General features: G+C 40.0%; 2 protein-coding genes across 7 annotated transcripts in view; one reads left to right on the top strand and one right to left on the bottom strand.

The window, feature by feature from the left end:
- Nucleotides 1–13,593, bottom strand: part of PPP2R5C (protein phosphatase 2 regulatory subunit B'gamma) — a 133,440-nt gene that overhangs the window by 36,996 nt on the left and 82,851 nt on the right. The window lies entirely within an intron of this gene.
- On the top strand, nucleotides 4,995–5,300 carry LOC118888381 (metallothionein-1E-like). The gene has a single exon (XM_036839338.1). The coding sequence runs from the start codon at nucleotides 5,010–5,012 to the stop codon at nucleotides 5,175–5,177; it is 168 nt and encodes a 55-aa protein (XP_036695233.1). The 5' UTR covers nucleotides 4,995–5,009; the 3' UTR covers nucleotides 5,178–5,300.

Genomic DNA, 13,593 nt, shown 5'->3' with positions numbered 1-13,593 from the left:
GCTTAGCTGCTCCACGGCATGTGGGATCTTCCCGGACCAGGGATCGAACCTGTGCCCCCTGCACTGGCAGGCAGATTCTTAACCACTGCGCCACCAGGGACGCCCCAAGGGTTTTCTACTATGTTATTGATTTTGTTTTATTCATGTGATAGGGTTTATAAAGGTGAGTCCACCAAAGGCCAAATTACAGCTCTTCCTCCTGTAACAGGAATGCCAGGTTCTGAGGGTCATATTGCTAAGAGATACATTTCGGAGGTGGGGAGGTAGGGAGCCCTTCCACATTATATTTTAAATTAGAAAGCTGTCATTTGGTTGCAAATGATATAACTGGAAAAACCAACAGAGACAACAGTCAGACCATCACAGCTGGGCCACCCATACAAAAACCCAAAACCCAAACCTAACAGCAACATCTTCTCCACCAACAACAGGCAACGAGGAAACATAACTGATAGGAGGACCCCAGGTACTAGGCCACAAAAAGGACCAAGGGCCTAGGAACTCACAACCCAGTTACAAGGCCTCAATGAGAGCATGAAAACCCTAAGAAAGGCACTGAAGGATAGCCGAACGAATGAGGACCCTTCCCTTCTCCAGTGTGAGATGACATCGTATCACAAAGACGTAACTTCTCCACAAAGCAATTTATACTTTAAAAGCAATCTTACATAGAACTCTAACTCGTTTTTTAGGTGGATGGTAAAAATCCTAGTAGCAATCTTAAAGGGAAGAACTGTCCCCTTCTTCACTTGTAGAATTAGTTCAATCTGGTTTCACAGCAGAATTCAGGTATCAGCCTGGGGAATGTTCGCTTGACGATTCACTCACTGCTGACCCTCCATCACCTGCCGTAGCGCCCGGCACCTAGTAGATCCTCAAAGACCTGCTGAGAGCAAGTGGATCCTTTGGGAAAAGCACCTAACAGTCACCTTATTAACTGCACCACCAAGTAATTACCTGAAAACTTCCCGATTAAACCTCAGCTCTCAGCTGCAGCGTATTTTCGTCAGGGGAGCCTCCCCCGACCCCAGGCCCAATTGGGTCCCTGATTTCAAGCTCTTCTATCATCCTGCCCCTTTTCTTTGTGATCTTTGTCTCAAATATAACGGGATGGTCGGGTAATTCTTGGCCTAATGTCTTCACTCCTGGCACCACCTCCCAAGGCCCATGGCACCGCCTGGCACAGAGCAAGCACTCGCACGAGAGGTGAGTGAAGCTGGGTCTCCTCTTCCACAAATCCACATCACCACTTTCTCTAAGGCAAGAGCTGCTTTCAAAGATGCAGCTTTACCTCCAAATAGGTGCCCGAAGAAAAGAAGTACAAGCTAAACTCTTACTTTGAACAGCTTGCTATTTTCACAATCACTCAAATATGCTCTCAATCAAAGTTAAAGATACAGAAATAAATACCTACAAATCTTTGTAGAATACTTAATAAAGGAAATTTACTCTCAAGTTTTCAAACAGTGGACTTTTAATTTTATGACCATTTCACAACTAAGTGTATAATAGCATCTTCTTCAAATGAAAATATGCTAGTCATTTATAACTATGCATAGGAGTTTATTCTTTACTTTTTATTTTTGAGTTTAAGAACAGAAAATTTACCTACAAAAGATAACCACTCATCTGTAATACTTATAATTCAATTGGTGTTATTTAAACACAACATTGGAACTGGAAGCTTTTCTTAAGTTACTTACTCTGGTCCAAAGGTGAGTTTTACATAAGGCTTCTGAATGATGTATTCCCTAATATCTTGTTATGAAAAACTTCAATGCAAAACAGTTGAATTTTATAGTGACTAACGATATAGCCACCAACTAGATTTTACCATCAACGTTCTTCCCTGGTGGTCCAGTGGTTAAGACTCTGTGCTCCCAATGCAGGGGGCCCGAGTTAGATCGCTGGTCAGGGAATTAGAGCCTACATGCCACAACTAAAAGATACCACATGCTGCAACTAAGACCCGGCACAGCCAAATAAATAAATAAATATAAAAAATAAAATAAAAATTAAAAAACAAAACAAAAAACTATACATTCTGCATTCTACATGATAGAAATGAACTGAAAAGGGAAGGGAAGCTTCAGAGCTAAAGTACTTATTTCCTAGTCATATATGTAGAGCCAACTGTTTTCTTGCTGTGTGCCCCCCCTCCACTGACTAGATGCATACAGTTACAAAATTATAAATTATGCAAATAACCTTTGGTTAGTATGTTTTTTAGAATCGTTGTTGGATCACCTGTGTGGATGGAATTAAGTACTGATTGAGTATCTATTGTAAATGAAAGCAGAGACTTATACTTCCAGACAAGACAGAGTAACAGGAATGGGATTTGCCCAACTTCCTGAAACAACCAAAAAACCCAAGGAAAAACACATGGAATTCTGGTTTGCAAGACATGGATTTCAGATAGTGCAAGACAGAGAGAGATTTCTGAGAGATGGGAAACAAGTGCCCAGCTTTCTCCTTTGATAGAATTTCCAGGTTGCAGCACAGGGAGAAAGAACCCGGGTGAAGTCCAGCAGACATAGGTGGTTAGAATCTGCAAGGCAAAGTCCCAGAGAGAAGAGAGCTGCACAGAGAGAACTCCAGAGATTGCAGAGGTCCTCCTGAACTATTCAGAAGAGGACTGATCAGCCCATTGGGGTGAGCAAACTACTGGAGGCTGCAAAAAGAACCACCTGAAAAGACCAGAGAGACCCAGTACTCACCCAGGGCCGGAGCAGTTCCTGTTCCCGTCAACCAGACTGGAAAAATCCGTTAATTCACAGAGGACTGGGCTCATAATCGGAAGGGTCTTGTCTCAGTAGTGGGGGATCATTAGCCATAGAGTGATTATGCCTATAGTCCTTCCTGACACATCTTAAAAGCAAGAACCAAAAGGATCAAACTGTTTGCAAGTAACTGCGTCCCAAACAAATCTCCAGATATTAATAGAAATATATAAGTATGCAGTACTCATCAAGGCAAAATCCACATGGTCAGACGTCCAATAAAAAATGACTAGACACACAAAGCAGCATGAAAAATATCATTTATAACAAGAAGGAAAACCAATCAACTGAACTGACTTGGAATTGACACAATGGTAGAATTAACAGATAAGGCTAAAATAGTATTCTATGTGTTCAAAAAGTTAGGTGGAGACATGAAGATATTGAAAAGACATAAACTACATGAGATGAAGACTACAATGTGAGATGAAAAATTTACGGAGGGAAATTAACAAAAGCTGAGACATTGCAGAAAAGGTTACTGAACTTGAAGACAGCAAAGGGAATCACCAAATGAAACACACAAAGAAAAAAAAGACTTTAGAGAAAAAGAGCATAAGTCAGCTGTGGAACAACTCTATGAGGCCTAAAACACATTTCACTGGAGCCTCTAAAGGACAAGGTGTGGGAGACAGAAAAAAATATTTGAAGAGATAAGGGCCAAATACTTTCCTAAATTTCATAAAAACTATAAACGAACTTCAAAGACAAGAAAAAGAAAGAAACTACACCAAGGCACATCATAATCAAGTTGCTTGCTTAAAAAGAACAGAAAAAATCTTAAAAAGTAGCCAGAGGAGAAAAAGATACATTATGTCCAGAGGAACAGAGATAGGAATGGCAGCAGATTTCTTATCAGAAACAATGCAAGCGAGAAGACAGTGGAGCAAAATTTTTAAAGGATTAAACTTTGACCTGTTGTTCTTTACCCACCAGAGGTATTGTGGGTTCAGCTCCAGACCACTGCAATAAAGTGAATGTCAGAGAAAAGCTAGTCACACAAAGTTTTTGATTTCCCAGTGCTTATAAAAGTTATACTTAAACTATACTGTAGTCTATTAAGTGTGCAGTAGCATTATGTCCAAAAAAAAAAAGTGCATACGCTAGTTAAAAAAATACTTTATTGCTAAAAAATGCTAACCATTATCTGAGCCTTCAGAGAGTCAATCTTTTTGCTGTTGGAGGGTTTGAAATATTTTGAGAATTACCAAAATGTGACGCAGAGACAGGAAGTGAGCAAATGATTTTGGAAAAACAGTGCCAATAGACTGGCTGGATGCAGGGTTGCCACAAACCTTCAATTTGTGAAAAACACAATATGTGTGAAGTGCAATAAAGTGAAGCATAATAAAATGAGGTATGCCTGCATTTCTTTCAAAGTCAAAGGCAATCCATCGACAGATGAATGGATAAAGATGAGCACATATATACAATGGAATATTACTCAGCCATAAAAAGAAACGAAATTGAGTTATTTGTAGTGAGGTGGATGGACCTAGAGTCTGTCACACAGAGTGAACTAAGTCATAAAGAGAAAAACAAATACCGTATGCTAACGCATATACATGGAAACTAAAAAAAAAAAAAAAAAAAGGTACTGATGAACCTAGTTGCAGGGCAGGAATAAAGAGGCAGACATAGAGAATGGACTTGAGGACATGGGGTGGGAGGGGGAAGCTGGGACGAAGTAAGAGTAGCATCGACATATATACACTACCGAATGTAAAATAGTTGGCTGGTGGGAAGCAGCAGCATAGCACAGGGAGATCGGCTCGGTGCTTTGCAATGACCTAGAGGGGTGGGATAGAGAGGATGGGAGGGAGGCTCAAGAGGGAGGGGACATGGGGACGTGTGTATGCATATGGCAGATTCGCTTTGTTGTGCAACAGAAACTAACACAGTATTGTGAAGCAATTATACTCCAATAAAGGTCTGTCAAAAAAAAAAAAAAGGCAAAAGAAAGACTTTTTCAGATGAACAAATGCTAAAAGAATTAATCACCGGTAGATCTGTGCTACAAGAGAAATTAAAGAAAGTCCTTCAAGCAGAAGGAAACTGATATCCTTCTGCTTGAAGGATGGATACCAGAATGAAGAACACTGAAAATGATAACTATCTGGTTAAGTATAAAAGAGTTTTAAAAAATTATTTAAGACACGCCCCCCACCGGACCAGTGAAGCGGCTGTGCCCCTTGCTTTGGACCTCGGGTCTCACCTCTCCTCCAGATGGACCCCAAGTGCTCCTGCCCCACTGGCGGCTCCTGCACCTGCAAAGCCTGCAGATGCACCTCCTGCAAGAAGAGCTGCTGCTCCTGCTGCCCCGTGGGCTGCGCCAAGTGTGCCCAGGGCTGCGTCTGCAAAGGGGCCTCGGACAAGTGCAGCTGCTGTGCCTGATGTCGCGGAGAGCCTGCCCCGGGTGTCAACAGAGCAACCAGGACGAACCTGCATTTTACCGTTTTTCATACAACCGGACCTGACGCTACATTCCTTTTTCTATGAAATATTGAGTTGTAATAAAAGTTGTTGACTTTAAAAAAAAATTATTTAAATCTCTTTAAAATAGAACTGTTTTCTAAAAATAATATATGGTGGGGTTTATAACATACGAAGAAGTAAAATGACAATAGCAGGAAGATTCGCGGAGAAGAAATAGAAGTACGCTGCTGTAAACTGATATTTACATGGTGTATTGTCACTTGAAGGCTGACTGTGACAAGTTAAAGATGCATTCTAGAAAAGCTAAATAATTGAGATCAAACAATAAAGAGTGATAGTTAAAAAGCCAACAAAAGAGAGAAACTGTAATCATAAAAGTATTCAATTGATCCAAAAGAAAACAGAAAAAGAGGAAAAGGGAACAAAAAACAGATGGGATAAACAGAGAAAAAATACAGCAAGATGGTAGATTTAAACCCAACAACATCAATACTTACAATGCAAGTTAATGGTTTGAGTACCTCAACCAAAAGGCAGAGATTGTTTGACTGAATAAAGGAGCAAGACTCACCTATATGCTGTCTACAATAAGCCCCCTTTAAATATAAAGATACAAATTGGTCAAAAATAAAAGGACGGAAAAATATACACCATGTTAACACTAGTCAAGAGAGCTGGAGTGGCTATATTAATAGCATACAAAGTAGGTTTTGGAGAAAATAATATTACCAGTGATAAAAGGATCATTTTATAGTTATAAAGGAGTCAATTCAACTAATAATACTAATAGTTATGCACTGAATAATATGAAGCACTTTATACAACTGCAAGAAACAATTAGAGATAGAAAATAAAAAACCCCAATTACAATAGCACCCAAAAATAAAATACTTATTTATGAGTCTAAAAAAATACAGAGGGGATCTACATGCTGAAAACTATAAACAAAGATGATCAAAATGGGGATATATACTGTGTTCACAGATTGAAAGGTTCAATATTGTTAAGATAGCAATTCTCTCCAAATGTACATATTCAATACAATTCCAATTCAAACCCCTGAAGGATATTTTGTAGATAGCGACAAGCTGATTCTAAAATTTATTTGGAAAGATAAAATAACTAGAAAAGGCAAACAATTTGAAAAAGAATAAAAAGGTTGGAACATTCATACTACTTGATCTCAACATTTACTATAAAGTGACAATAATGAAGACGGTATGGCATAAGCAAGAGGATCCCTAGATCAGTGGAACAGAATACAGAGTCCAGAAATAGACTCACGAATACGGTGAATTAATTTTTGATTAAGGTGGAAAGGCAATTCAATGGAGTATGGTTAGTCTTTTCAACAAATAGTTTTCAACAAATACTTGGACATCCACAGGCCAAGAAATGAAACTGACAAAATGGATCACAGATTTAAATGTAAAACTAGAAAATCTTGAGGAGAAAATTTTTTTGAGTTTGGGTTAGGCAAAGACTTCTTATATATGACACCAAAAGCACTATCCATGAAGGAAACAAATCAAAAATTAGACTTCATCTAAATGAAAAACTCTGTAAAAGACACTGTTAAAATAAAAAGACAAGGCACAAACTGAAATAAGATATTTGCAAATCACTTATCTGTCAAAGCATTCGTATCCAGAATATGTAAACAAGTCTCAAACTCAAGAAGAAAACAACCCAATTAAAAAACAGGCCAGTGATCTGAACAGACACTTCCCCAAGCAAGATACACAAACGAACACAGGAAAAAATGCTCAGCATCATTAATCATCAAGGAAATGTAAGTTAAAGTCAAAATGAGATAAAAGGACTGAAGACACCAAATGTTGACAAGGATTGGTGCAACTAGAACTAACGCACGTGGCTGGCGGGAGTGCAAAAAATGGCACATCTACTTTGGAAAACAGTTTGGCAGTTTCTTAGAAAGTTAAATGAATACTTAATCATACGACCCAGCAATCCCACGCCTACGTGCTCACCCAAGTTAAAAAAAAAAAACAAACCTATGTCCAAAACTTGTACATGAATATTTATAGCAGCTTAATTGCTAAAAACTGGAAACAATCCAAATATTCCTCAACTGGGGAGTGGACAAATCATGATACCTCTATATAATGAGATACTACTGAGAAAAAGGAACAAACCACTAATACATCAACAACATGGACGAATATCAAACAGATTATGCTAAGTTAAAGAAGCTAGACTCAAAAGGCCACATACTCTCTGAGTCCATTTATATGACATTCTGGAAGAGGCAAAATGACAGAGCTAGAGGACGGATTAGTGGTAGCCAGAGATAATGGATAAGGGGAAGGTCTGACTTCAAAGGAGTAGCATGAAGAACTTTTTTGGAGGGTAATAAAACTGTTTTATATCTTGACTGTGGCGGCGGTGGTTACATGACTACGCGTATTTATCAAATCTCAAGAGAACTCTTCACTAAAAATGTAATCTTGCCGAATGTAAATTTAAAATTAATTTAAAACGTTACAGAAAGATAGTAAATATTTACTAGGCTCTAAGTTCTGAAACCTTCTTGATTCACAATGCCCTTAATGTCTTAGTAATTTCTTCACTGTGCCCCTAGACCAAAAGAAATACCTATCAATTTAGGAGCTTAAAAAACCCCAGCTTTAGTGAGGAATAACCTTACTGTATGTAAAGTGTACAATTCGATACATTTAACATTTACATACATCTGTGAAACCATTATACAATCAAGATGATAAATATACCCATCATCCCCAAAAGTTTCTTAGTAGCCTCTTTTTTTTTTAAGCCGTGCCGTGTAGCATACGGAATCTTAGTTCCCCAACCAGGGATTGAACCTGTGCCCCCTGCATTGGGACCGTGGAGTCTTAACCACTGGACCACCAGGGAAGATCGCTTAGTAGCCTTTTGGAAAAAAAAGTACATATAAGTTAAGTTGGTTGTGGCTGGAGGTGGGGGTGGGTTTAGGTAGAATTAGCGAGGGGTGGAGTACGGAAAAAGATTAACTTTTTTTCCTCTATCTTTTTGTATTTATTTCACTTATTTAAAATAAGCACACATTTAATAAAAACATCAAACAAAACAAAGGGTAATTCTCTCAAAATAAGAACAAATCTCCAAGAAATGGCTCACTGGGTATTTGAAGTAGAAAAATCATTCGCTGGATTTCAAAAAGCACTTTATGCCTTAATCTCCCCTTAGCTCATCGATGATGGCAGTGCTTCTTTACCCCATGTTACTGTGACTTTGGCAAAACAAAAACAACTAAGCAAAAAGAGGAATGCGTGATTTAAATCATTACCTGAAAGAAATCTGTAGACTATTTGAAGCTTCACTGGTTAATATACTACCTCCTTTAATTCAAAACATCCTTTCCTCTCTCATTTCCAAACTATCTTCACCCTTACAACAAGTAATACTTTCCAGAACACACTGTAAATATCAGATATAAAAACAGTAGAAGGAGATTGTCCAACATCAAACCTTAAATGAAACACGAGACAATCATCCTGGGGATCTGGGCATGAAACCTCCCACAAGGACCCAAGAAAAACTCCTCTGACCTTAACAGAAAATGTTGACTGGAACCCTAAGCATGAAAGAAAACTTGTAAGGTACTATGTAGTCATTTACAAGCAGTACGGATTAAAATACTGTGATGAACTCATTTTCCCTGGAAACCCAACATGAGTCCTGATAAGGACAGTACTGCTATTACACTATACACGACGAGGTTGTTTTTTTGTTTTGTTTTGTTTTAAAGAAAAACGCATTTATTGATTTTTGATAATGGCAAATGTGATACATGATCATTATGAAAATTTTTTAAAATTATAAAACTATATTCATAAAAGGGGAAAATCCACATAATCACACTATCCAAAGGCAGCTACTATTAACAGTTTGCTCTATATTCCTCTAGAACACGTAAACTGCGTAAGGGCACACCCTGCATCTTTTTTTAAAAAAATTGATTAATTAATTAATTTTTGGCTGCATTGGGTCTTCATTGCTGCGCGCGGGCTTTCTCTAGTTGCGGTGAGCAGGGGCTACTCTTTGTTGCGGTGCGCGGGCTTCTCATTGCGGTGGTTTCTCTTGTTGCGGAGCACAGGCTCTAGGCGCGCGGGCTTCAGTAGTTGTGGCACGTGGGCTCCAGTAGCTGTGGCTCGCGGGCTCTAGAGCGCAGGCTCAGTAGTTGTGGTGCACGGGCTTAGTGGCTCCGCGGCATGTGGGATCTTCCTGGACCAGGGCTCGAACCCGTGTCTCCCGCATTGGCAGGCGGATTCTTAACCACTGCGCCACCAGGGAAGCCCCACACCCCGCATCTTATTCACTGACTTCTACAGAGTAATCCAGCACCAAAGATGTGGGTAATTCTAGGGAGGTCCATCTTGATGTGAAGCACTTTTGAGCCATCCACTTCATTCAACCATTGATCTAACCGATTCCTTTTCTGACCTGCAGGTGGTTTCATCTGTGACTAAGACTAGTCTTTGTGCCCTCGTCCAGGCAGGAGAGTCTATCGAGTGAGCATTACTGAGCCGTTGACATCCCAAACCTTTCTCTCTGGGAACTGACAGCCCAGGGGGAGTTAAGAGTTTTCACAGGTAGTATGTGAGGGCTTAACCTCAGGCGGCAAGGCAGGGAGGCCATTCAGAATGCCCTGGAGAACACGTGCAAACAAAGCGCTGTGACCCAGGAAACGCCGCTCCTGACCCGCTCCCAGGCGGCGCTGGTGCTGCGGTCTTGGAGCAGCACTCTTTGAGAAGAGTGGTTCTCACACTTTCTGGTCTCAGGACCCCTTTAAACTCCTAAAAATTATTGAGGATCCCAAAGAACTTTTGTTTATGGAAGTTCTATCTATGGATATTGACTGCAGTAGAAATTAAAGCAGAGAAATTTAAAAAATATTCATTCATTAAAAAATAACAAACCCATTATGTCAGTATAAATATAAATGTATAAAAAATAAATTTTTCATAACATTAGCTGTTTCATAAAACAACTCATATTAAATAAAAGTATTTCCCAAAACAAATTCAGTGAGAAGAGTGGCACTGTTTCACATTTTTGCAAATCTCTTTACTGTCTGGTTTAATAAAAAACAGCTGGATTCTTGCATCTGCTTCTATGTTCAGAATGTTAATTTGGTTGAAATATAGGAAGAAAACTCTGTCTCCAGCAGATATGTAGTTGGAAAAGGGAGGGGTATTTAATAGCCCTTTTAGATAATTGTGGACTTCTTTGATACTACACCAAAACTTGATAAGTGGTAGTTTACTAAAGGTTAGCTATTCTGTGGAATCGTAAATCTTATCAATGAAGGGGTCTCTAATTCATGAAAATCCACTGGTGTGTCTTGCACTTTGAATGGCTCTCTGGCCGATGAATGATTTTGGAACATCAGTTTTGGTCATTTAGAAAATACTGGCCTCACTGAATTATGTGTATTCATATATTTTAAATATATTGCCTATCGGACTGGACCGCTATGCTTTTTAAAAACAGAGTTATTGAGAGATAATTCACATATCACACAATCCACCCCTTTAAAGTGTACAATTCAATTGTTTTTAGTATATCCACAGGACTGTGCAGGCATCACCATGTCTCATTCCTTTTGTCGTGTGTATTAAAGATCTAATTCATTCATAATGACACCAATCTCAGCAGGAGAGCTTGTGGCACCCGGAAGCTGAAGCTTGCACTGGTGGATACAAATCTTCCAAAATTCAAAATTTTGCCTGAAAGCTCAAATTTTATCTTTGGCAACAAACACTGTCAATTATTTTCCTTAAAGTGACATTCTTATTTTATTTTGTGAGAAAATGTTCCCTGAATATCCAAGTCTGAATAACCTGTTTGTCAGTCATTCTTCAAGTAAAAATGGTGTTCTGTGAAAAAAGTGGCTACACTATTAGCTTGGTTTTGCTATCAGTGTTTTCACTATGAGAAAAATGCCAATGCCTGAAAAACAGATTAGTCAATTGAAAAAAAAACAAAAACAGATGGCTGACTATATTTTAAAAATGAGTGAAATTAAGAGATAATGGAGTTTATGTAATTTAGGCCTGAGAATTTAGATGTCAGGAGTTTTCCTTCCTGAGTAATTCTCCTTTTCATCCTCATCTCCCTGAACCTAAGTTTTTGAAATCTGGAAAATAAAAGTCAGGCTAGAGGATCTATAAGGTTCCGTTAATTTCTAGGACTACAGTCTATGATTTATAAAAATACACAGCACACATGAAGAGATGCTGAACATCATTAGCCAAGAGGGAAACGTAAATCAAAACCACAGTGAGATCCTACCTCACACCTACTAGGATGGCTACCATCAAAAAGACAGATAGTAACAAGTATTGAAAATGCAGAGAAACTGGAACCCTTATACCCTGCTGGTGGGAATAAATGGTGCAGCCACTTTGGAAAACAGTCTGGCAGCTCTCCAAAACGCTAAACACATAGTGTTAACACGTCACCAGCAATTCCACTCCTAGGTAAACACTCAAGAGAAATGAAAACATATATGCACAAAAAGCTTGTACATGAATGGTCACAGTAGCATTATTCATAACTGCTAAGTAGCAGAAATAGCCCAAATGTCCATCCATGGATGAATAGATAAATAAAACGTGGTATATATTCATATAATGGAACATTATTCATTTATTATTTTTAAAATTTATTTATTTATTTATGGCTGCGTTGGGTCTTCGTTGCTGCGTGAGGGCTTTCTCTAGTTGCGGCGAGCGGGGGCTACTCTTCGTTGTGGTGCGCGGGCTTCTCGTTGCGGTGGCTTCTCTTGTTGTGGAGCACGGGGTCTAGGTGCGCGGGCTCAGTAGTTGTGGCTCACGGGCTTAGTTGCTTTGCGGCATGTGGGATCTTCCCGGACCAGGGATCGAACCCACGTCCCCTGCATTGGCAGGCGGATTCTTAACCACTGTGCCACCAGGGAAGTCCCTGGAATATTATTTAGCAATAAAAAGAAGTTCTGACACACGCTACAACATGGATGAAACTTGAAAACATTATGCTAAATGAAAGAAGGTCACATAGTGTATAATGCCATTTCTAAGAAAGATCCAGGTTAGGCAAATCCATAGAGACGTAAAGTAGATGAGTAGTTACCAGGGGTGGGGAGTGGGGCGTGAGGGAGGAATGGCAGTAACGGTTAATGGGTATGGGATTTCTTTCAGGGGGATGAAAACGTTACAAAATAGATGTGGTGATGCCTGCACAGTCCTGTGAATACACTAAAAACAACTGACTTGGACATTTTAAAGGGGTGGATTGCATATGTGAATTACCTCTCAACAACTCTGTTGAAAAACATACAGCAGCCCAGTCTAATAGGCAACATATTTAAAAGAAGTAAGCATAAGGAGTATAACATCTATAGAGCTTTGCATTCTTCACGGTAAGTGGGCATTAATGTCTTAAAAAATGCTACGACAGGGACTTTCCTGGTGGTCCAGTGGTTAAGACTCCACGTTTCCACTGCAGGGGGCACGGGTTCAATCCCTGGTTGGGGAGCCAAGATCCTGCATGCCGCATGATGCGGCTGAAAAAACCAAAACAAAACGAAACAAAAAACAACTATGACAAAACAAAAATACACACACACACACACACACACACAGACACACACACCAGGCAATCCTTCAAGCAAGCTGGCCGAGTGCCACTTCAGTGGTAAGCACACCAGGGGCGTCCAAAGGGAACTACAAAGGGGCCCACATTTTTTCTACCTGCCCTGCTGGGTCCAGGCACGGCTTGGGGTGGAGGCCTTCTGTTGGCTGCTTGAAATCTGCACCCACTCGCTACTTCTGAGAGGGTCAGAAACCACTGCCAAGTACCATCCCCACCACACGCCTTCTCCTTCATTATATATCTGTCATCAATGCCCTCTGCCTTTATATAAAACAAAACAACAGCAAACAAAACACAAATCCTCTCTGCCCCGCACGGCTCATTCAAACTCGAGGTAAGGGAACAGCTGTGCTCTCGCCTGCCCTCGCTCCAGTCAGAGGACAGAATGAACTGTCTGTCCCCTGTTCTCTCAGTGACGCGGAAAAGCACCTCTTGCGCACATATCTTCATGGGACAGTGTAACTCATCTTGTACCAGATTTCTCTCTGCACCTGCTTCCCGCCTCGTGGGCAGTCCTGTAACTCTACCTCCTTCCCCCGTTTCACCTTCCTTCACTGCCTTACCTTAACCTAAAATGACACATTACTGGTCAGAGCCTTGGGAGGGCAGAAGCCTCGGTCACCACTCTACTTCCTCATCTGAAAAAGTGCTCACTGGATGCTCAGGAAGTGTCTGCTACGTGCTTTAGGGGCAAAACAAAGTGCCCAATACTCTGAAG

This window comes from Balaenoptera musculus, chromosome 2 (assembly GCF_009873245.2).
Source record: "Balaenoptera musculus isolate JJ_BM4_2016_0621 chromosome 2, mBalMus1.pri.v3, whole genome shotgun sequence".
NCBI lineage: Eukaryota > Metazoa > Chordata > Mammalia > Artiodactyla > Balaenopteridae > Balaenoptera > Balaenoptera musculus.
Note: the sequence above shows the minus strand (reverse complement) of the source record. Positions and strands in the feature narration are given on the sequence as shown.